We start from the raw sequence: 22,859 nt of genomic DNA, 5'->3' as shown, positions 1-22,859 counted from the left end.
GGGCCAGTCACTGTTTAGCTGAACATCCAAAAAGAGGTGTGTTATGTGTGTGTGTATATGGGATTCTTCCTCATCAGTCCAGAGACAGAACCCTTCTGAAGGGCATCTGCTGAATCCAGGAGTTGATTTGGGGGCAGGTTATAAGTATTTTCTTGGGGGGGGGAATGGGGTTTTCCCAACTGTGTGCATTTGCTGGTCTTGGGATCATAGATTTAAATCTAAATTGGAAGGGACCTTAGTGACTAGATGAATTGCCTGGTTATATTATAACTGTTAAGGGCTGAAATTCTAGCTAAACTGTCTAAAATATCTAATGAGTGGTCACCAATAAATTATAAGCTTTAGCAAGAGTTAGACTTTTAAGCATTTATTAAGGAGAATAAGAGTTTGGTAAAGAGAGAGAGAAAGGCCTAGATTCCTATCTATTAAAGGAAGAGCGCATTTCTAGCTCCCCTCTCCATCAGCGTCCTCAGGAAAAAGCCCCAGTCAGAGTGCCAGGCTCCCTCCTTCTTCCTCCCACAAGCAAACGTCACTTCCTGACGCCAAAGAAAAGATGCATGTTCTTGCCCTCAAAGACCTTCCTTTCATGGCGGGACTTTTCTACAGTAAGTCTCCAGCAGGTGGCGTCATTCCAATCGTTACATAACTCATCTTTCCACCCTCTGACTGATCATAGAAAACTTGGTGTCATGCTTCATCAGCCCTTGGTAGCTAGTCTGTGAATTTTATAGACTGCTCTATAGTTGATATGCAAATGCTCTATAACTTAGAATTTTAGCTTTATTCAGGGGCTCTGGGAAGTTAATTAATTATGTACAAGTGATTTGAACAGCATCATCCAGCAAGTAGTACCTTCAGGAAAGGAGATTACCACATCCTCCTGACTCTTTACCATGCTTCTAAAGGAGAGGCATGCATGTTCTTATACTTAATTTGCTTTGTATATATTTGTTTGCATATTGTCTCTCCCCACCCCCCTCTTTAGATTGTAAGCTCCATGTGGGCAGGGACTATCTTTTTCCTCTTTTTTGTATCCCCACCTTGCCTAGCACATAATACATGCATAATAAATATTTATCCAATTGAACTGAATTCTACCCCAGGAGTATCAGACCTGGGGTGAAACTGGAGCAGATTAAAATGTTATTATCAAAATATTTAAATGTAACAAAAAATGCAAATATAATAAAAAATAGGTGACATGATATTTTAAAACTAAGTCATGTGACACAGCAGGGATCCTTCTGTATCAATGGCCCCTCATTTCTATCTGAGTTAGGCCCCCCCATCTCCCTTGCTCTACACCACTTGGTAATTCCAAGGCTGAGCAGGAACTCTGTGTGGGTCCCAAACAAAAAACCCACAGGACTCACACCCCCTTTCAAGATCAGCAAAAAGCATGTGGCAACCCTAGTCTCATGCTCATGTCAATTCGCCACTCCCCATATACGTCACTTCCGGGGCAGTAGCCATTTTTGGGAGGTCTTTCCAGGATGCCCCCTGGGGTAACCCTAGTGAGCTTCCTGAGCATGCTCAAATAGGAGAGCTTATAAACGTGTTATCCACTTCTCCATCTTTTGGAGACTACTCAAAGTACCAGAAAAACAGTTGAAACAGTTGAGGATTTTAAGGTGGACTCTTGGTGGGGAGCGAGGGGGAGAGCTACACAATACTCAATAGGGAATCGAGGGGAGGAGGACACCTCCCCTTCTTTTGGAGAATTGCAAATATAACTTGCCACGTCACTACGCCACATCATTGTTTATCACTAACGAAGACCCCAGGGCTCGGCAGAGTGTTTTAACCACACGAACCCCCACTTCCCTGAGAGGTGTGTGTGGGGGATTCCAAAGGAGACAGATGGGGGGAAAGGCAGAAAGAAGGGAGGAGTTATGGTGGGTGTCTCCTTCCCAGCAAAAAATGACTTTTCCCCACCTAGCCTATAGGTGAGCCCTTAATGACCCACACCTGCTTGCTGTCGCTGGCAAGCGCACAACCAGGCTACAGATAAGACCTCACGATCCAATCGCAAACCCTGTCCCTTCCGGAGTTGAAATGGTGGAGCCACCTAAGCTCCTTCCCTGCTCGCTCGCTCCCTCCCTCCTTCCCCACTCCCATCTCTATTCCCGACTGAGCTTCCGAGAAAACCCGGAGCGGTGGAATCATGCCCGGGAGGGGCAGTCGCTCCGGGCCGCACCGGGCATGCTCAGTAGCTGGGGCCCATTGAGTCGCCAATAGGAGGCCGTCGCGCTGGCCCGAGATCGGCTCCGCGGCGGCGGCGGCGACGTGAGCGCGCAAGGGGGGCGGCGGCGGCGGTGGCGGCGGCATCGGCGGCAGCTTTGGCGGCGGCATCTCCCTCTCTCTGCCCCTGGGCCATCCGGTGGCCGACTCCGCGAGCGAGATGTCGGATTTCGACAGTAACCCGTTCGCGGACCCGGATCTCAACAACCCTTTCAAGGTGAGCGGCCTCGCCGGCATTCTTCCCCCGGTCCCTCGGCCCTGGCGGACGCCGCTCCACGGGGACACCGGCACAAGTTTCGGTCTTCGGTCCCTCGTCCCTGGGGTCCCTCTCCCGTCTGGGAGGCAGGCCCAGGGGGGGCTCCGCCTCCCTATAGCCCTAGGGGCTTGTTTGGGTTTTGGGGGGGGAGGGGTCATGCTGCCCCCCCCCTCCCAACCAGGGGCGCGGGGGGGACGGGACGTATGGAAAATAGCCCGGGGGAGGGGCAGAGGGGGGAGGGGCAGAGTGTGTGCGCGCGCGCGCGCGCGCGCGTGTGTGTGTGTGTGTGTGCGCGCGCGCGCGCGCTAGAGGTGAGGAGCAGAGGGGCTGGGTTGTCATGGGGACTCGGGCGGGTGTCAGCGGGGAGGGTGGGGTGCTTCTTGGAGGAGGCTGCGAGCTTGCTGCGTGGGAGTGATGGGAAAAGTCTAGAGGAGGAGGAAGAGGAGGAGGAGGAGGAGGAGGAGGAGGAGGAGGAGGAGGAGGTGATGACAGGTACTGCGTTACGCAGGGGAAAGGGGCTTTTGTATTACTCCCTGGCACCGACTCTGCCAACCTTCAGCATTTTGGGGGGTGGATTGGGGTTGGGGGACATCCTGAATATTGATTTCAAAACAAAAGTTGATGACATAAGTATTTTTTAAAAACCCCAACAGACCCCCTTCCCTTCCCTCCCCTCCCCGCCTCTCCCCAGTCGCAGGTGAGTAATGTCTTCAAGGCAGCTCAACTGCTGTGCAAAGGAAAACAGCAAGAATACTTTCCGAACTCTTCTCTTTGTGCGTCACATAGGCTCTTGGTTGCACTTTCCAGTTCACCTTCTTTCCTTCACCTGACTATAGCTTCTGCAATACTTGGTTGTGGAACAGTCAAAGGAAGTCGTTTTTCGTTGACTGCCTCTCTAACTCGGTTTCATTTAATGGAAATGCTAACTGTCTCATGGCTCTGTATTTCATAAAGTTGAGTGCTGTCATTTGGTAAATGTAAATCTGACCCCTTTCCCATAGCTGTTAAGCTTAGTTGTCCCTTGATTTCTCAAGAGAAATTTGGCAGGTAGCAGGAATTAGTATGCATTTGCAATAACAGAATGTGATTTTGCAAGTTTCTGTTTGAGCCTTTCTTCTGTTTGCATTTATACTGATTTTATCTTTTGTTAGACATTTCTGAAGGAAAAATTTACTTCATATTTTAGCCAAAGAATCCTTAATGTCTATATCATCTTTAAATACTATTAGTTGAGTTTCTAGCTCTTGTTTATAATTTACGAGAAGCTTTTTTCCCCTGTTCAATAATAGATAATGCAGTAAGATTCACATGATTTAAAAAATTTTTTTTTCTTAACCACAGGAAGTTATTTAAAAGCCTTCAGAAAGTATGAAAATATGAACCTTTTTGACCTTTGCTGATTCAGAAAATTGAGTATAAGTATTTCCTCTGACAATTTATTTCAGAATTTTTCTGCCTTTTCTTATAGGTTCCTTCCATATAATGCATATTTTCACATAGTTTATCCTCTTGTTCTCACTACATATTTGTAGCATAGATTGCTGCTTTTGTCATTATGTTTTGCTCTGACTTTTTCCCCTTCTGATATTCAAATTTTGCAGTAATTCCATACCAAAGTGGTTTTAAATAATACTATTCCATGTGGCTAGTTCAGTTTAGGTACTTTATAAGAACTGAAGCATCCAGAGGTTAGTGATTGTTTAAGTTCAGAAAATGTTAAATATATCATGATAGAACTTATGTTAAAGGAAGTAATAATTCTAGTTAATACTACATAACCTTAATTTAGAACATTTTTACTTAGATCTCTAGTTTCTCACTTTCTGTCTACATTTCTTTTGCTCTTTCCAACATCAGTATACTCCCACTATATTTCTTTTGTCTTTCATATTTCTTTAAGCCATTTTTCCTTTTCCCAATATTCTATATCTTCATTATATATTTTTCCTTTTTGTTAACTTTGGATTTTTATCCCCACTTATTCACGTTATATTTGAACTGAGCTACCACTACCTTAATCAAGTTGGAACTAATTAAAAATTTTTCAGGACCCGTTTCCTTTTAAAACCTTTCAGCCTTTGAATCCTTGTACAAAGTTTTTACTTCGAGACTTTTAGCCTCTTAATTACTTATTACTCTCTTACTTAAATATATTTTGGTTTTTTTTGTTACTGTTTATTTTTCCCAAATTAGTATTTCTTTAACTGCTTTTTCTTTATGTTTGAGACTTGGCAATCAATGATGATTTTGTTATATGGCTCAGTTTTTGCTTAGAGAACATGGCAGTAACATTATGATATTAAAGTTTTCAGGCTATTGTAAAATTACTCAGTTACTTTAAATGATTCAGTTCACGTTTATATGATTCAAGTTTACAAAGTGAATTCTCCAACACTTTATGTACACAACAGTTGTGAATTGCTTTAATTTTACATGTTTATCATAAATGAAATTTTTGTAACTTTAGACACACTATATAGTATGCTTAAGATTGGTGGCAGCCTCAGTTGCCCACTACATAGAAGTCTTGCCCCAGTGCTGTCTCTCTTCCCAACCAATTCCTTAACTTGCTGACAGTGAGGCTAATCAGATGAATGATGCTATTTCTGTGGGAAAGGGTGTATCAAGCTACTCCCCCATGGCTATATGAATTTCAAATTAAAATATTTCTTCTTGGTCACCATTTAACTATCCTTGTTGTGTCTCCTCTTAAGCTCCTTCCTTGAAGGCAGGGACTGTTTTCCTTTTGTGTTTGTATCCCCAGTGGTCAGCATTGTGCTTGGCATATAATAAATGTTTGTTTTTGCTGTTCGGTTGTCTCTTCCTCTTCATGACCCCATTTGGGTGTTTTCTTGGCAGAGATACTGGAGTGATTTGCTGTTTCCTTCTCCAGCTCATTTTACAAATGAGGAACCGAGGCAAAGGAGGTGAAGTGACTTGCCCAGGGTCACAGAATAAGTGTCTGAAGCCAGATTTGAACTCAGGAAGATCAGTCTTTTCCAGGCCCATCACTCTATCCGCTGTGCCACCTAGCTCCCCAAAGAGTGTTACCAATTGCTTTTTCTTTCATTTAAAAAATGTCCAGAACTAAAGTGAGGTTTGGAAACTTCTCAGCATGACATTTTGAGTTGAAATGACCTGGTTTAAAGCAGAAGGGGGGTGGGGGTGGACACCTGTATTGTCCCATAGACAATAAATATTTGCTAAAATGAGATTTTTGACTATTCTTGAATTTTACAAAGTCAATAAAAATAAAGTCTTGTAATGGTTAGAGAGCTGGGCTCTGAGCCAGGAAGAGCTAAATTCAAGTCCAAAGTCTGTCATAAATTGATTAGCACTTTAAACAAGTCAGTAAGTTGTGGGCCTACATTGGTAGCAGAATTTTACTCACCTGAGAGTTGTCTAAACCAGTGAAGTCACAGGTCCAGTCTATTTTCTCTGTCCCTATTTTTTTTTTAACCATTCATGTGAAAAGCTAAGTAAGTAATAGTATAAGATGACATCATTCGACATCATCAGGAAATAGGTGATTTTTGAGCCTGATAAAGAGACACTGTAATAAAAAGAAATCACTGGGGATTTATACAATAGTAAACATTTAGCACCTATTATGTGGCAGGTACTGTGCTAAAGGCTGGGGATACAAATACTAAAAAAAGACAGCCCCTGCCCCCAAGGACTGGTCAAGTCCCAAAAAAGTATAGTAGTGCAGCAGGAGCATTAAAATGGTCAAGGACTTAAAAATTCAGTTCCAACAAACATTAAGTGCCTGTTATACACAGCACACTTGCAGAGTGGGGATACAAAGATGAAACAGACCTGGTCCTTGTCTTCAAGGAGCCAACATTCATATCCATGATAGAATAAGTAGACATAACTAGTGCAAGCTAAAACATGATATTTATAATAGAAGCATGAGCAGAATGCTTATGAGGGGGAAACTGAGAAGGCTCTGATTTAACAAACATTGAGCACCTATTTTGTGTTAAAAACCGGGACAAAAATGAAACTGTCCTTCCCCTCAAGGAGCTTATATTTACTGGGAAGTAAAAAGGGATATGGTATGAAATGCAAAGTATTTTGTTGTGAGGCTTATGGGAGTTAACACAAGGTTTTTTGCTAACTTTAAAAAGTTACATAAATGTCATCACTATCTAGAAGGGATTATAAAATAATTTTGAGAGATAGAGCGAGTGTGTCCCAACAACTGGGGAGATCAGGAAAGACCTTGTTATAGGAAGTGGCACCCATGATGTGTTTTTATTTATTTATTTATTTTTAGTGAGGCAATTAGGGTTAAGTGACTTGCCCAGGGTCACACAGCCAGTAAGTATCAAGTGTCTGAGGTCAGATTTGAACTCAGGAACTCCTGAATCCAGGGCCGGTGCTTTATCCACTGCGCCACCTAGCCGCCCCCTACAGCACCTTCATCTTGAAGAAAAATACTAATCTTCAATTTTATTTCTTACTAGGCTGTTTCTCTAAAAGTATAATCTTTATAAAACATTTGTTTTTTAATTTTGGGGGGTGTTTTTATAGGATTGCCATAAGAATTACCTAGAATTTTGTGACCATAAGGGACCTTAAAGATTATATTTTTGCACATGAGAAAACAGGGCCATAAGTGATTCTGTTCCTGTCTCACAGTCAGTATTTCATGCTGTCTCTTGACTTTCTAGTCTGCTTTTTCCATCATGCATGCTTGCTTGCCTCAGTTGGAACTTGAACAGGCTGATATTTTGGTGTCTGGGTCTCTGTGAATCCTTTTTTAAAGCTGTTTGGTCAGAGGAGCCCCTGATACTCTTAGTTGTTCTAAAGTGTAGGTAGTATCCAGTTGGACTAATGTGGTAAAACCTGATTTGTTGATTCCTGCCAGATCTGCATTTTAAATGACCTGTTGGTAAAAGGACACTGCACTGCAGTTTAGAATAGACCATTTGTTCCATACTAGATTGTTAGCTAAGGCAAGTTATTTGTCATAATAAAAAAACCCCAATTTTATTGTACTGTATTTATTGCATTGTGTGTCAAGTTAATTCCCCTCAAAGAAATGTTATTTTTATTAACTTTGTAAACCAGAAGAATGAATATAGGGCAAATCCAATTTTAGTGAAAAATTTGTATAACAGAAAATTTTGCTGGTATTTGTAGGGATGAGGAAAGATTTTCTCTTGAGTAAGTGGTAATAGGACAGATGAACTATCTTGAATATAAGATTGTGGCTATTTTCTGGCTTATTGGCATAGTGTCAATTCGGCTTCTGTAATAAAGAACTCACAAATAGAGTGATTAAAAACGATAATCAGTATTTTCGTCAGTTACTTGTCATGAATTGTTATTGAAAGAATTTACATTTAGAAATGATAATCTTTAAGACTTAAAGGAAATATTTCTGAGCAAGCTTATTTCTAGCTCCTAGTTGCCATCTTTTTATTTATTATGCATTTGATCAGAGCTGAATATTTGATAGTGTTGTTTAAAGAATGTGTGTTGGGGCCGCAAGGTGGCGAAGTGGATAGAGCATCAGCCCTGGATTCAGGAGTACCTGAGTTCAAATCCGGCCTCAGACACTTAACACTTACTAGCTGTGTGACCCTGGGCAAGTCACTTAACCCCAATTGCCTCACTAAAAAAAAATGTATTTTAATTTACTTCATTAATCTATTCAGTAAAATTTTGTTTCATATGAAGTTATGATTAAGTGCACTTTCACTTTAGTTTGCCTGATCAGTGAGCTTGCACTTAAACAGAAAAGTTGGTTTTAAAAAGTGATCTACAATTCAGATTTTCTTCTGTTTAACCTTCTAGTTATAATTAAATAAAATCAGAATCATAGGATAATAGATTTTAAAAGCTGCAAAGAGCCTTCTGGGTTATCTGTATAAGCTAGTTGAATGGTTTCAGATCACTGTTTATCTGGCACCAGACTACCAGACCAGATCCTGCTTCACATGTCATTTAGCTGTCCATCCCTAGCTACCTAACATTGCTCTGTAATGAAATCAGTGCTACTGTATTACCATTCTTTGTTCCTGGAAAGGAAGTGAGTTGACTGCTCTGTGGATCAGCTCTCCATTCCTGTGACTCTTTCCTGGTGCGGCCTGCCCCCCCCCCCCCTTTGTGTGTGTGTGTGTGTGTGTGTGTGTGTGTGTGTATACACATGTATGTATTTATGTATATATGTGTATATATACACACATATAGGAATAGCTATATAGGCATGTCTGTAGAGATATATTGACACATGCCTATAGAGATATAGACACCTATAGCAATATATAGCTATATCTCTTTATGTCTGTGGAGATATATTTATTGCCATAAATATAGGAATATCTATAGAAATATATAGTCACCTGTTGGCATGTAAGTTTCTGAGGGCAGAGACTGCCTCTTTTTGTTTTTATCTCTTTGTATTATCAAGCATAGGGCTTGACATGCAGTCAGCACTTAAAATGATTTTTCATTGGATTATTCACCTAATTATAGATAAAGAGCTGGAAAGGACAGACATTAGAGGTCATTTAGTCCAACCCCTTCATTTTGTAGATGAAGAAACTGAGGCTCTGAGAGCTTAAGTCACTTGTCCAGGGCCACAGAAATACCAAAGAGCTCAGCTGGAATTTGAATCCAGGTGCTCTGATTCCATTACATCACATTGCCTTCCACCTTTCAAAGCATAAAGATGAGTATGAGGGTCACTCTTCTAGTAATTTAAAATTCGAATCTAGGGATTAATAAGGATACTCAGTGTTTTTTTAAATTTTGTAAACTATGCAAATTTTGTTCTGAATGTGACTCAGGCAAATTACAGTTCCCAATATTTAATGGTCAGTTCTACTCCCAAGTTTTTCATCTGCTTATTAGATTACTGTCCTTTAAAAAGTATGTGCTGAGTTTATAATTTTATGTGAAAGTATATAAAGAGAATTACACACATTATCTCTGTCCTTTAGTAGGGTATAGAACAAGACAAATTATGTTTTATATACACAAGGTGGAAATACCATAGTAAATAAAAATAAAAGCAGTGAACCGATACAAAACTATTTATATGATGTGCATACAAATAATTGCATTTTAGAGTAGAAGGCAAATATTATGTGTATAGGAAAAGGAGGGAATTAATTGTAGACATTTTAATTGATCAGTTAAATATGGATTGAGTACCTCCTGCTTACAAGATACTCTGTGGGATACCAAGAAGAGTTAGCTCTTTAAAGACAAAGTTGATAATGTTAAAATGTAACTGGAAAACTAAAAAAAAAAAGTGAGAAATTAAATGGAAAAGATATAAAATTATGACAGTAAAAGAAATCAGAATGCTGTATATTTTTAATTGCCAGGTGGATGGTATAGTGCAGTGGGTTCAGAGAGGGGAAAGAGAGGTGTCAGTGAAATCGTCTAAGTTGTATGTACTGAGGAGGGGGGATTTTAGTTGAGTATTTAAAGATGAGTATCATTTGAATGGATAGGGAAGGAAGGAAGGAAGAAGAATTTGGGGATTAAGGGAATCTTAGGAAGGCCTTCTGGTTGAAGAGAACTCCATGAGAGTTGCAGAGATAGGACCGTGCAAAGTTTAGTCCTGACTTGGAGAGCAGACAAATTTGAATGGAACTGTGGATTAGTGGAGTACATGGAGAGGTCAGACAGGAGCTTCAACATGAAACAGAACAGATTTTAGGAACTTGATAGAAATCCCATTGAACTCCTGCTTTGTTGCATCTGTTGGTATAGCCTTCAATCTAAAGCTTCCTCCTACCAAATTAGAAGGGTTTTCAGTAAATGACTGACAATGGATGGCATTCCCAAGGATCAGCCTGTGTCAGATCTCAGTTTGGGGAGACTAGAAAGTTGGTCACATGACAGTGGATTTTTTTTTTTAAGCTACAACTACTTAAAAAGACAGTTCACTAAGATTAAGGGTGGCTACGATCTTTGTCAGTGGGGGAAATACCCACATCAGTGAAACTGCAAATCCTTGAACTATAGTAGCCAGAGGAAGGGCAGTTTTCTAGCATTTGACATTGCTTGAGAAAAGATTTGGAGGAAGGAAAGGAGAAAATCACAGATACTGAGTTGGAATTCATTTCAACAAGCATCGAAGTGCCTTCTGCATGCCAGGGACTGGGGGTACAGAGAAATGAAATAGTCTCTGCAGTCAAGGCGCTTACAACTCAGGGTGAGGAAGGGAACAATGAGTACAGGATAGAGAAATACAAAATACATACAAAATAAATTCAGAGGAATTTCAGAGATTGGGGAAAGCGCTAAGTAAGCAGCTGAATGCTACAGTGGATGGAGTACTGGAGTCAGGAAGCCTGGAGTTCAAATCTGGGCTCAGACACTTATGAGCTGTGCAACCCTGGGCAAGTCACTTAACCTCTGTTGGCTTCAGTTTCCTTAACAGTAAAATGGGGGCAGTAATAGCACTTACTTCCCAGGGTCGTCGTGAGGATCAAATGAGATACAGGTAAAACTCTTACCATGGTGCCCAGCACAGAGTAGATACTTAACCAAAGGGTCTTCCCTTCCCCTTCATTTCCACAACAACTGAGGGGTTCAGACATTCCATCTGTGTAGGAAAGGGCACTAGAGCTGATGCCTGGAGCTAAGGATTTCAAGAGTCAGAGAACATAATAGGCCATAATGTAGACCATTATCATGTCTTTTCCTAGGAAGGCAGGAAGAGATGAAGGGACAGTGTATTAAGGGATATAGGATGGCCTGTGTGAAGGCATTGAGAAGGAAGATGGAGTGCTATACATGAGGAACAGAAAGTAGGCTAGTGGGAACTAGAGTGGTAAATGAGGCTGGAAGGTAGTTGGGGGCCAGGGTTGTGAAGGGCTCACAAACAGAAGTTTGTATTTGATCTGTGAGGTGATAGTTTATCATTGGACTTCATTGAATAGGGAAGTGACATCGTTAGACTTGTGCTCCAGGAATATCACTTTGGCAGCTGTGTGGATGATAAGTTGAAGAGGGAAGAGACTTGAGTCAAGGAAGACCTTGGGGGGGGTGAAGTCCAGGTGAAGAATGACAAGGGCCTGAATTAAGGTTGATGGCTGTGTAGGTGGCAGGAAGTGGAAGGGATAAGAGAAATACTTTAGAGGTAGAATTGACAAGATTAGGCAAATGATTGAACATGTGTGGTAAAAGCCTGGGTAGTGGAGGGTTACTCTAAAGATATGAACCTGGATGACCTAAAGGATGGTAGTGCCCTGGATAGAAACAGGGACATTAAGAAGAGCAGTGAATTTTTGAGGAAAGATAAGTTCTGTTTCAGACATGTTTAGTTTGAAGTACATACAGGAGAACATCCCAATGGACATTTCTAGCAGGTAGTTAGTTGGTGATGCAGGGCTTAATCTCAGGAGACATATCAACTCTGGATAATGTAGCTTCAAATCTGAAAATCATCTATAGATATGACAAAAAAAAATCTAGAGAGAATGTAGAGAAAGGACAAGGGTCCAGGACAGAGCTTTGGGGTTATAAACACTGGTAGGGGACATATCTAGCAAAGGATTTTGAGGAGTAGTCAAATACATAGGGATGTAGAACTAAGAGAACAATGTCAGGAAAACACAAAGAGCAGATGCTGAAGAGAAGTGAAGAGGGATGAAGATTGAGGAAAAGGCTATTGAACTTGTCAATTAAAAAGTTATTGATAATTGACTTTTTGGACTGATTTTGTGCAGGACCTTTTCAGATGAATTGTATCTTGCCACCCTTCCTGTGTCTTTTGCTTGCGACGTTGATTTCTTGATCCCACCTATAAAGCTTTACATTTATTTTTTTTTAAATGAATAAAAAGGCATTTTATTCTTAGCTTACTAGAAATGGATAAATTATACAATTCTTTTTTTGACTATGAATAGAATTTTATTTTCCAAAATATATGTAAAAACAAAATTTTAACATAAATTAAAAAAAAACTTTGTGTTCCAACTTCTCTTCCCCCCTCCATTCCCACCCCCCACCCACAAGAACTCAAGCAATTCAAAATAAGTTATACATGAGTAGTCATGGAAAAATTCCCATATTAGCTAGTTGTGAGAGAAAACAGTCAAAAAAACCCAAACTTCAGATTAAGGAATTGTCAAAGAGGAAATGGAAAAAAAATTTTTTTTAATGTGTTTCCATCTGTTTTCAGATACTATCAGTTCTTTCTCTGCAGATGGACTGCAATCTTCATAAGTCTTTCAGGGTTATATTGGATCATTGCCTTGCTGAAAATAACCACATGCTTCCCAGCAGATCATCCCCCACTATTGCTGTTATTTTATATACAGTCATTTCGCTCTGCTTCAGTTCGTGTAGGTCTTTCCAGGTTTTTCTGGTAATATCCTGTTCATCATAACCTTTATATATTACCTTAAGCTTGACAGAGAATTTGTCTAAAATATCTAATGAGTGGTCGCCAATCAATTACAAGCTTTAGCAAGAGTTAGACTTTTAAGCATTTATTAAGGAGAATAAGAATTTGGTAAAGAGAGAGAGAAAGGCCTAGATTCCTATCTATTAAAGGAAGAGCACATTTCTAGCTCCCTTCTCCGCCAGCGTCCTCCGGAAAGAGCCCCAGAGTCAGCGCCAGTCTCTTCCTTCCTCCTCCCACTAGTCCGCGTCACTTCCTCCCGCCAAAGAAAAGACTCCTGGTCTTGCCCTCAAAGACCTTCGCTTCATGGGCAGAACTCTTCTACAGTAAGTATCCAGCAGGTGGCGTCATTCCAATCGTTACACTTCATAAAAGCCCAGCAAAGTAGGTACCATACGTTTTGCCAATATAATCAATCATCATAACTATTTCTCTCCATCCCACTCCCTTCCCATGACATTTACTCTATCTTCTTTTTACCTATTCCTCTTCAGAGGTGTTTTACTTCTGACTATTCTCTCCCTCTCTCTGCACTCCCTTTTTTTCACGCTTCCTTCCTTATCCTCTTCCTGTCCTATTTTCCTGCAGGGTTAAATAGATTGCTCCTTCCAATTGGGTATGAAAGCTATTTCCTCCATGAGCCCACTCCAATGAGATCAGGGTCCCTGAGCTAGTTCTGTATTCTAAATTTTTCTTCCTCCCTCCCTCCTCAACCCTCCCTATGAGATCAAGCAATTCAATATGTCTTACTGGTGCAGGAATGCAGAACATCTTCATCTTCCTTGAAAGTGTTTTGCTTTTTACTGCTCTCTCCCCTAATCTGCTCTTTCCTCCTTCCCTTCTCCTCCCCCCTTTTCTCCCTCCCCACCCCCTCAGGGCAAAAATATATTACTATACCTACTTGAGTATGTATGTTAGTCCTTCTTTGAGCCAATTCTGATGATAGTAAGGTTCACTCACTCCCCAACTCCTTCCCCCTCTTCTACTCTCCTCCATAAGCTTTCTTCTTGTTTCCTTCATGTGAACTACCTCTCTCCAGACCATCTCTCCCCTTCTTCCTCCCCCAGTTTATTCTTCCTACACCTCAACCCTATTTTAATGATGTCATCATGGATCAGTTAGGTGACACAGTGGACAAAGCACCAGCCCTGGACCCAGGAGGCCCCAAGCCGAAATCCAGCCCCAGACATAAGACGCCCCACCCTGTCTGCCCTACAAAGAACAAAACATAAATGCTTTACAGATATCATCCCTTCATATTCAGTTCAGCCCTGTCTTCTGTGAATTTCTTACTGAGATAGTTCTTATGGTTTCAAAGTATTATCTTCCCATGTAGGAATGCAAACAGTTTGATCTTTTAATGTCCCTCATGAAGTCTTTTTCCTGTTTACCTTTTTATGCTTCTCCAGGATCTTGTATTTGAAAGTCAAATTTTCTATTCAGTTCAGGTCTTTTCCTCACAAATGCTTGAAAGACCTCTTTCTCATTGAAATCCCATTTTTGCCTCTGAAAAATGATACTCAGTTTTGCTGGGTACATGATTTTTGGCTGAAGTCCCAGTTCCTTTGCCCTCTGGAATATCATGTTCCATGCCCTTCGGTCCTTTAATGTAGAAGCTGCTAGATCTTGCTTTATCCTTATTGAAACTCCACAGTATTAGAATTCCTTTTTTTTCTAGCTGCTTGCAGTATTTTCTCCTTGACCTGAGAGTTCTGGAATTTGGCTATAATATTCCTGGAGGTTTTCCTTTTGGAATCTCTTTCAGGAGGTGATCGGTGGATTCTTTCAATTTCTATTTTAGCTTCTGCTTCTAGAATATCAGGGCAATTTTCCCTCACAATCTCTTGGAAGATGGTGTTTAAGCTTTTGCTTTGGTCATGGTTTTCAGGTAGTCCAATGATTTTCAAATTATCTCTCCTAGATTTATTTTCTAGGTCAGCTGTTTTTCCAAGGAGATATTTCACATTGCCTTCTTTTTTCTCATTCAATTGGATTTGCTTTACTGTGTCTTGGTTTCTCATAAGGTTACTAGCTTCCATTTGTTCAATCCTAATTCTTAGGCATTTATTTTCATCAGACAGTTTTTTAATCTCCTTTTCCATTTGGCTTTTCAAACTGTTGACTTTTTTCTCATGACTCTCCTGCATCGCTCTCATTTCCCTTTCCATTCTTTCCTTCTTTTCTCTACATCTTCTTTCTACTTCTCCCACTTTCTCTTCAAAGTCCCTTTTGAGAACTTCCATGGCCTGAGACCAGTTCATAATTCTCTTGGAAGCTTTGGATGTTGGAGCTTTGACCCTGTTATCTTCTTCTTCTGAGGTTGTATTTTGGTCTACCTTATCCCCAAAGAAGTTTTCAATGGTCTTCTGCTTTCTCTGCCTACTCATCCTGGCTTACTATTTCTTGGCTTTTAACTCCTTCTTAAAGTGTGGCTCTGCTTTCAGGACACACTGTTCAAGCTACAGCGTGGCCCCGGGGGATGGTTGGGCTGCTTCTCAGCCTGCCTGCCTCAGGTCCGGAGATAACCTCAGGCCTATTTACTAAGAAACCAACCGGCAAAGCTGTCTGTGGTATGGTTCTCACCTTCTGATGAGACTGCTCCCCTGCTCCCCTCCCCCACCTGGGTCTCCAGCGCTTAGGATTTCTTCCTGGTTCCCTACTGGGGTGGGATGGTCGAATCCTTCCCCCCAGTCCACTGGTACCTTTGCACTTACCACCCCAGGCCAGCCGTTCAGTCCGACCGTGCGCTAAGTTCCAGAAGACGCATGTGCTGCAGCCGAATCAGAGGCACTGGGGCAAATTCCTCTGGCAGGCATCCGGTGTGTGTGTCTCGGCCAGATTGCGGGGTTAGGCTTTATTCCTGGCCCAGCACAGCCCCCTGAAATCTATCTATAGATATATAGTTTTCTGGAGAAAACTCTCAGCCCGTATTTTTGTGTGTTTTTCTGCCCCAAGGGTTCTTTTATTCCTATTTTTGGGGTGATTGTATCAGGAGCCCTGTGGGTTTAATGTCTTTCTGCTGCCATCTTGGCTCCGCCTACATTTATTTTTAAGTTTCACATTATTAGAATCAGCCAAATAGCCTGTCAAGATATTTTTTGATCCTGAGTCTACCATCTACTGGGTGAGCTATCCCTCCCAGATTTTGTGTCATCTGTAGATTTAATAAGCATGCCATTTATGTCCTTAACAAAGTCCTTGAGGCAGCTAGGTGGCTCAGTGGATAAAGCACCGGGCCTGGATTCAGGAGGACTTGAGTTCAAATGGGGCCTCAGACACTTGACACTTACTAGCTGTGTGACCCTGGGCAAGTCACTTAACCCTCATTGCCCTGCAAAAAAGCAAACAAACAAAAAACAAAGTCCTTGATGGGTACTTTAAGCAGAACAGAGCCAAGAGCTGTTCCCTTGAAGCCTTCCACTATGAGACCTCATAACTACTATCTGTCATTCTTTCATTGACTGGTTCCAGTTTTAAATATCTTTTCTATTATCTATCCCATATTTCTCCATCTTTTCCACAGGAATAATATAGAAGCCTTTAACAATATTTTTCTAAAATTGCTGATTAGCAAGCCCAGTGTACCCTGTCAGAAAAGCATGTGTACTTTGTTTGTCATGAGCTGGTCTTGGTATAATCCTGCTAGGGAGCCTTTACGTCTCTGTTCTGTTCTCCTGAGTCATGTGCTTTCTAGTAAAAAATGGAATCTTGTTTTTAGTTTACTGTTTAAGTCAATTTATGTGAATGTGAAGATGTGGCCTATTACGGAGGTCTACAAAAGCCCGTTTGTTCCTTTCTTGTATCATCAGATACCTACTCTACATGTTTAGACTTTTCATAAGGGTTTTTTGTTTGTTTGTTTGTTTTTTTAGTGAGGCAATTGGGGTTAAGTGACTTGCCCAGTATCACACAGCTAGTAAGTGTTAAATGTCTGAGGCCAGATTTGAACTCAGTTACTCCTGACTCCAGGGCCGGTGCTCTATCCACTGCACCACCTAGCTGCCCCTCATAAGGTTTTTTTAATGGATGAGAAAGTAGATGATACAGATGAGTATTTCCTTATGTCTTAAAGTTGTCCTTTTAAAAAAATAACATTTATGACCATTGTTGTTTTTGTGGATTCTTCCCCTCTTTGAGATACCAAGAATTGATTTTGAGTACCTTGAGGATTGTCTACTTTCAGTATAGATTTTCCATTATGTACTTGGTCAGCTCTCACTTTATTTATTTCTATTTCTACATATAGCACTTGAGGGATCTAAAATGTTAGAGCCTCCCGTCTAATATGTTAGATATTTCAAGTGTGGGACTTCCACTGTCAAAGATGATAGTTGAGAAATTATTTACTGATCTGTTCAATCAGTCATCTCTTTGTTGTATTATTTTCTGCTGTAAAAATTCTCGACATAATCTGGGTTGATTATTTCTCAAATTAATTTCCTGTAGGATTATTTTGTCTCCTGAAGTTTTGTGTTTTTTTTAAGATGATACTGCTATAATATTCCATTTTCCTCCTTAAAGTTTTACAGATGAGCTGGTATTCTAAACTAATATTTTTCCTATGCTTCCATATTTTTTTGCTTCGCAAATCCAAGTGTTTGCTGGCTGAGTCAGTTTCTGGATTCTTGTTAACATTGCAGTAATGTGTTTGTTTTTTACATTATTGTAATTTCTAGAGAAATTTAACCAATCATGGGCTTGACTTTTATCTTTTTCTTGTTTCTCTTAGTAGATTTTTTTGTTTTGTTTTGTTTTTGGTGAGGCAATTGAGGTTAAGTGACTTGCCCAGGGTCACACAGCTAGTAAGTGTTAAGTGTCTGAGGTCAAATTTGAACTCAGGTCCTCCTGAATCCAGGGCCGGTGCTCTATCCACTGCGCCACCTAGTTGCCTCCCTCTTAGTAGATTGTTCAAAGTAGGTTAGACTGAACTATGGCAGTCACATCTGATTGATTCCTCTAATCTTTATCCTCTTCTAACTGGGTTTTGATTTTTTTTTAACCTTTGCTCCAAAAAGTAGATTATATGACTGTATGTAGACAGTTAATTCTGAAATTATTTGCATACCTATAATGACTTGTTTATTGGCTATTAAGATACTGTCAGTTTCATTTTTTGTGACATTTGAGGTGTTTTTTGAGTAATAATACCATTTATGATTTTTTTTGTGGTGTCCTCTTTTCAAGATATTGAAAATTGATCTTTGAGTGCCTCAGTACAGAGCTCTCGAATGTACTTGATTAAATATAGCTTAATTTTTTTTTTTAGTTCCATGTTCAGTGCCATCCTATTTTCATTTTGAAGACTGTAGTCTTGATATCAGGTATAAAAAGGCTTCTGAATTGACAGTAGGGAGAGAGGTGGATTTTTTTGAAAGTTAATTATCGTTCGGATATGTTGATTTTTAAATTCCTGTGGGACATCCAGTTTGAAATGTGGAGTAGATAGTACTCAGGAAAAAGAGACTGGGCTGTTTATATAGATCTGGGAGTCATCTGCACCAAGCTAATAGGGAGTTGATGAGGTCTCTAAGAGAGTGTATGGAAAAAGAATGGAGCCTAAGACAGAGCCTTGCATTATACCCACAATAAAAGGGTGTGACATGGATGATAATCCCACAAATGGCTGAGAGGACAGGAAGAACCAAAAGAGGGAGCAATGACACAAAAACTCTAGGAGAAGAGAATATCCAGGAAGAGACTGGTTAGCCATATCAAATGTTGGGGAGAGGACTGAGAGAAGGCCTTCAGATTTGGCAAAGAAGAGATAGTTGTTAACTTTAGAGAACAGTTAGTTGAGTGATATCAGAGGATAGATTGGAAAATGAGAAGAGAAGTGGAGGCGGTAAGTCTAGGTAGCCTTTTAAAAAGGAATTTATCTGAGCAGGGGAGGAGAGTGTAACAATTAAAAAGTTTGAGAGACAATTTCTGGGCAATTAATCATTTTATTAATAATGCTAGCATTGTAATAAAAGAGGTCAGTAGCACTCTCAAAGTCCGAAGACCCTCATGGCCTCAAGGCTCAAAGTTTATATGACTGGAAAAGTGGGTGTTCTAGAGGTAGTAATCAATTTTGATTGGTTAACAAGTAATGAGAGAGAATGAAAGTTACAGTAAGGTGAGGGACCTCTTCTAATTAACTTTGATTATGTCATTTATTTATAATTTACCTCCAGCCTTGGGCAATCTAATCAAAGGATTTATCCCCACTCAAACCTGAGTAGAGCATAATGGGATTAAATTCATTTTGTAAATTTGGTTTGGAGTCTGACTAAGATTAAGGAAAGTTCATTCAATCTCATCAGTAATATCCTTCTAGACACTGAACTTTGAAATGAGCAATATAGAAAAAGGGGAAACTCTGGATCTCTCTAGATCATTGGTTATAAATAATCATTGCTCTTAAGAGATTGAGGATAGAAACTAGCCAGCATAGTAGGATATAGTGAAGGTTTTTTAAGGATGGGGGAAAATTTAGAAATGGCTCAAATTGTTGATTTACTATTTCCAGCTTTTAAAGATATAGTTACTTTCTTTTGTGTGTGTGTGTGCATACCTGTTTTTGGCTTGTTCTTGCCATACTCAGTACTTGGACATAAATAAAACATCCTTATTTAAATTTAAGAAAATAATTTTAATATTAAATTACCATGTTTAATTTAATATTAATTATAATAATTGTAATATTTTTTTCATGGCATACCTATATATAAATATTTTTTTCTTGAAAGATATTACATCTTATGAATATAGCCTGTATTTGAAACAATCCATCACATTTAAATGATACATCTTTGTTTAAAGGGTTTTTTTTTGGGGGGGGGCAGGGCAATGAGGGTTAAGTGACTTGCCCAGGGTCACACAGCTAGTAAGTGTGAAGTATCTGAGGCTGGATTTGAACTCAGGTCCTCCTGAAGCCAGGGCTGGTGCTTTATCCACTGTGCCACCTAGCTGTCCCCCAAACAATACATCTTTGTGTTTATGGACATAAACCACTATGTGTCTTGGTTAAAAAAGGATTTGGATCTTTTAGTGGCTCTCCTGTTGGAGTAAGACTAATACATTTATGATTTAGGACCTTTCATTCTCCTAAGTGTTAGGATTTAAAGTGTTAGCAAATAATTCCAATAATTTGACCCAATAATTCCACTGCTGGTATGTGCCCTGAGGAAATCAAATAAAGAAGACTAGACTATTCAGAGAAGCACTTTTTTGGTTGAAAAAAAGCAAAACTCTGGAACCAGAGTTGGACATAAAATAATCAGGGAATGATTGAACAAATTATGGTATACAAATATAATGGAATATTGTGTTTTAAAAAACTATAAGGAATTCTGAGAGAAACCTGGGAAGATTTGAATGAACTGATGCAAAGCAAAGAAAGCATAACAAAGAAAGAAGTAGATACAGTGACTACAAAAATATAAGTGGAAACAGTAATAGACGACTGATCTTGGATTATAATCAGTTGGCCCTTGTATTTAGAGGTTGCTGAAAATTATACTCCCTGACAGAATGCAGTCTTTGCGTCTGTTGGTTTTAGCTATGCTTTTCTTGATTTCTAAGAAGGGTGGGAGGATGGTGAAGTCTGTAATAAAGTGAATATTATGCAAAAAAGTAAAGGTATCAGTGACGCTTAAAAACTGTTATATGGTGAATGCTTTTCAATATGTTTCTTTCCCATGTTTCTCAAGGCTGTAATCATAAAAGAAGACATTTTTGTGAGGGTTTAAAAAAACTTTTATTTTCAGTTCCAAATTCTCTCCCTCCCTCTACCTCTGCCTCACCTACTGATAAGGCAAGAAATAGGACACCCCTTATATATGTAGACACATACATATATGTATAAACTCACATGTGTATGTTTGTAGATACACAGTATACATACATATGTACATATACACATATGAAGTCATGCAGAACATTTCCATGCTAGCTATGTTGAGCAAAAAAATTAAAAAATGTACTTTGGTTTTGACTCAGTTCATCAGTTCTCTCTCTGGAGGTGGATATCATTTTCTATCATAAATCCTTTGGAATTGTCATAGATCATTTTCTTGATCAGAGTAGCCAAGTCTTTCACAGTTGATTATTGTTACAGTGTTGCTGTTACTGAATGCAATCTTCTCATAGTTCTGTTCATTTCACTTTGTATCAGTTCATATGTCTTCCTAGGTTTTTCTGAAAGCATCCCTTTGATAGTTTTTTTTTAACAGCCCAGTAGTATTTCATCACAGTTATATACCATAACTTGTTCATCCATTCCTTAATTAATGGGCATCCCCTTGGTTTCCTTTTCTTTGCCACGACAAAAAGAGTTGCTTCAAATATTTTTGTACATATAGCCCCCTTTCCTTTTTCTTTAGTCTTTTTTGGATATAGACTTAGTATTAGTATTACTGGATCAAAGGATATACACAGTTTTATAACCCTTTTGACATAGTTCCACGTTGTTCTTCAGAATTGTTGGACCAGTTCACAGCTTCACCAGCAGTGCATTAGTGTACCTATTTTTCTTCCAGCATTTGTCATTTGTCAGTGCACTAGTTGGCTAGTATGGCAGAAATGGAAAATGACATTTGATGGGTGTGAGGTGGCACCTCAGTTAATTTGCATTTCTATAATTATTAGTGATTTAAAGCTTTTTTTTATATGGCTAATAGTTTTGATTTTTCTTTTGAAAACTGCCTGTTCATAACCTTTGACCATTTATCAATTGGGGAATAGCTTTTTAAGAAAAAATTTGGCTCAGTTTCCTTAGGGAGCTCATATAAAGTTTGTTCAATTTCATTTTCTAATATAGGGTTATTTAAAGATTCACTTTTCTGTTAATATGGGCAATTTGAATTTTTGTAAATAGTCATTTAATTTAGGTCATCGGTTTTATTGGCATATAATTGGGCAAAATAACATAATAATTGCTTTAATTTCATCCTTATTGGTTGTGCATTCACCCTTTTCATTTTTGAGAATGATAATTTGATTTTCTTTATTTTTAAAAATTTAATTAGTCAATTGTTTTTTTCCCCCATAAAACTAACTCCTAGCTTTGTTTATTCAATTTTTAAAAAACTTTCAGTTTTATTAGTCTCTCATTTGATTTTCTGGATATTTATTTAATTGAGGATTTTCTAATGTGTTTTTGTAATAGTTTTAAAATTGCATACCCAGTGCATTCACCTACTTTCTCTCATTTACTGATGTAAGAGATACACATTTTCCACTAAGTACTACTTTGGCTTCATCCCAGAAATTTTGGAATGTTGTCTCATTGTCGTCATTATCTTTAATGAAGTTACTGTTTTTTTTCTCTGACTTGTTCTTTGACCCACTTACTCTTTTTTTTTTTTTTTTTGGTAGGGCAGTGAGGGTTAAGTGACTTGCCCAAGGTCACACAGCTAGTAAGTGTCAAGTGGCTGAGGCTGGATTTGAACTCAGGTCCTCCTGAATCCAAGGCCAGTGATTTATCCACTGTGCCACCTAGCCGCCCCTGACCCACTTATTCTTTATGATTAGATTATTTAGTTTCCATGCCTTCTGAAATATTATATTCTAGGCTCTTTTCTCCTTTATATTGGAAGTTGGTAAATATTGTGTAATCTTGACTGTGGCTCCGTGACAGTTGAGTGATTTCTTTTTGTCTCCTTGACCTCTGAGCTCTGGAATTTTGTCATAATATTCCTGGGAGTTTCATTTTGAGTTTTTTTTGGGGGGAGGGTGGGAGATGATTGGTAGAGTCTTTCAATTTCAGCTTTGCCCTCTGGTTCTGTGATATCTGTGTGGTCTTTCTTGACCAGCCTTCAACACAGTTTCCACAGACTTTTCTGTGTATCTAAGCTACTCGAAGTGGAACAACTCACTCTTAACTTTTTGTTGTCTTTTTCAACTCAGAATTCAATTTATCAACTTTCTCTTTCTTGCTTTCTTTCTTTCTTTCGCGTGGCAATGAGGATTAAATGACTTGCCCAGGGTCACACAGCTAGTAAG

The 22,859-nt window shown here is 39.4% G+C and overlaps 1 protein-coding gene across 1 annotated transcript in view; it reads left to right on the top strand.

The window, feature by feature from the left end:
- Window positions 1-2,268: 2,268 nt before the first annotated feature.
- Window positions 2,269-22,859, top strand: part of SCAMP1 (secretory carrier membrane protein 1) — a 90,462-nt gene continuing 69,871 nt past the window's right edge. The window contains exon 1 of the mRNA XM_043964044.1: window positions 2,269-2,458. Within this exon, the coding sequence (XP_043819979.1) occupies window positions 2,402-2,458 (57 nt within the window). The 5' untranslated portion in view covers window positions 2,269-2,401. The remainder of the gene's footprint in view (window positions 2,459-22,859) is intronic.

Source organism: Dromiciops gliroides, chromosome 1 (genome assembly GCF_019393635.1).
Source record: "Dromiciops gliroides isolate mDroGli1 chromosome 1, mDroGli1.pri, whole genome shotgun sequence".
Taxonomy (NCBI): domain Eukaryota; kingdom Metazoa; phylum Chordata; class Mammalia; order Microbiotheria; family Microbiotheriidae; genus Dromiciops; species Dromiciops gliroides.
The sequence above is the reverse complement of the archived record's forward strand: the minus strand, read 5'-3'. Positions and strand labels throughout refer to the sequence as shown.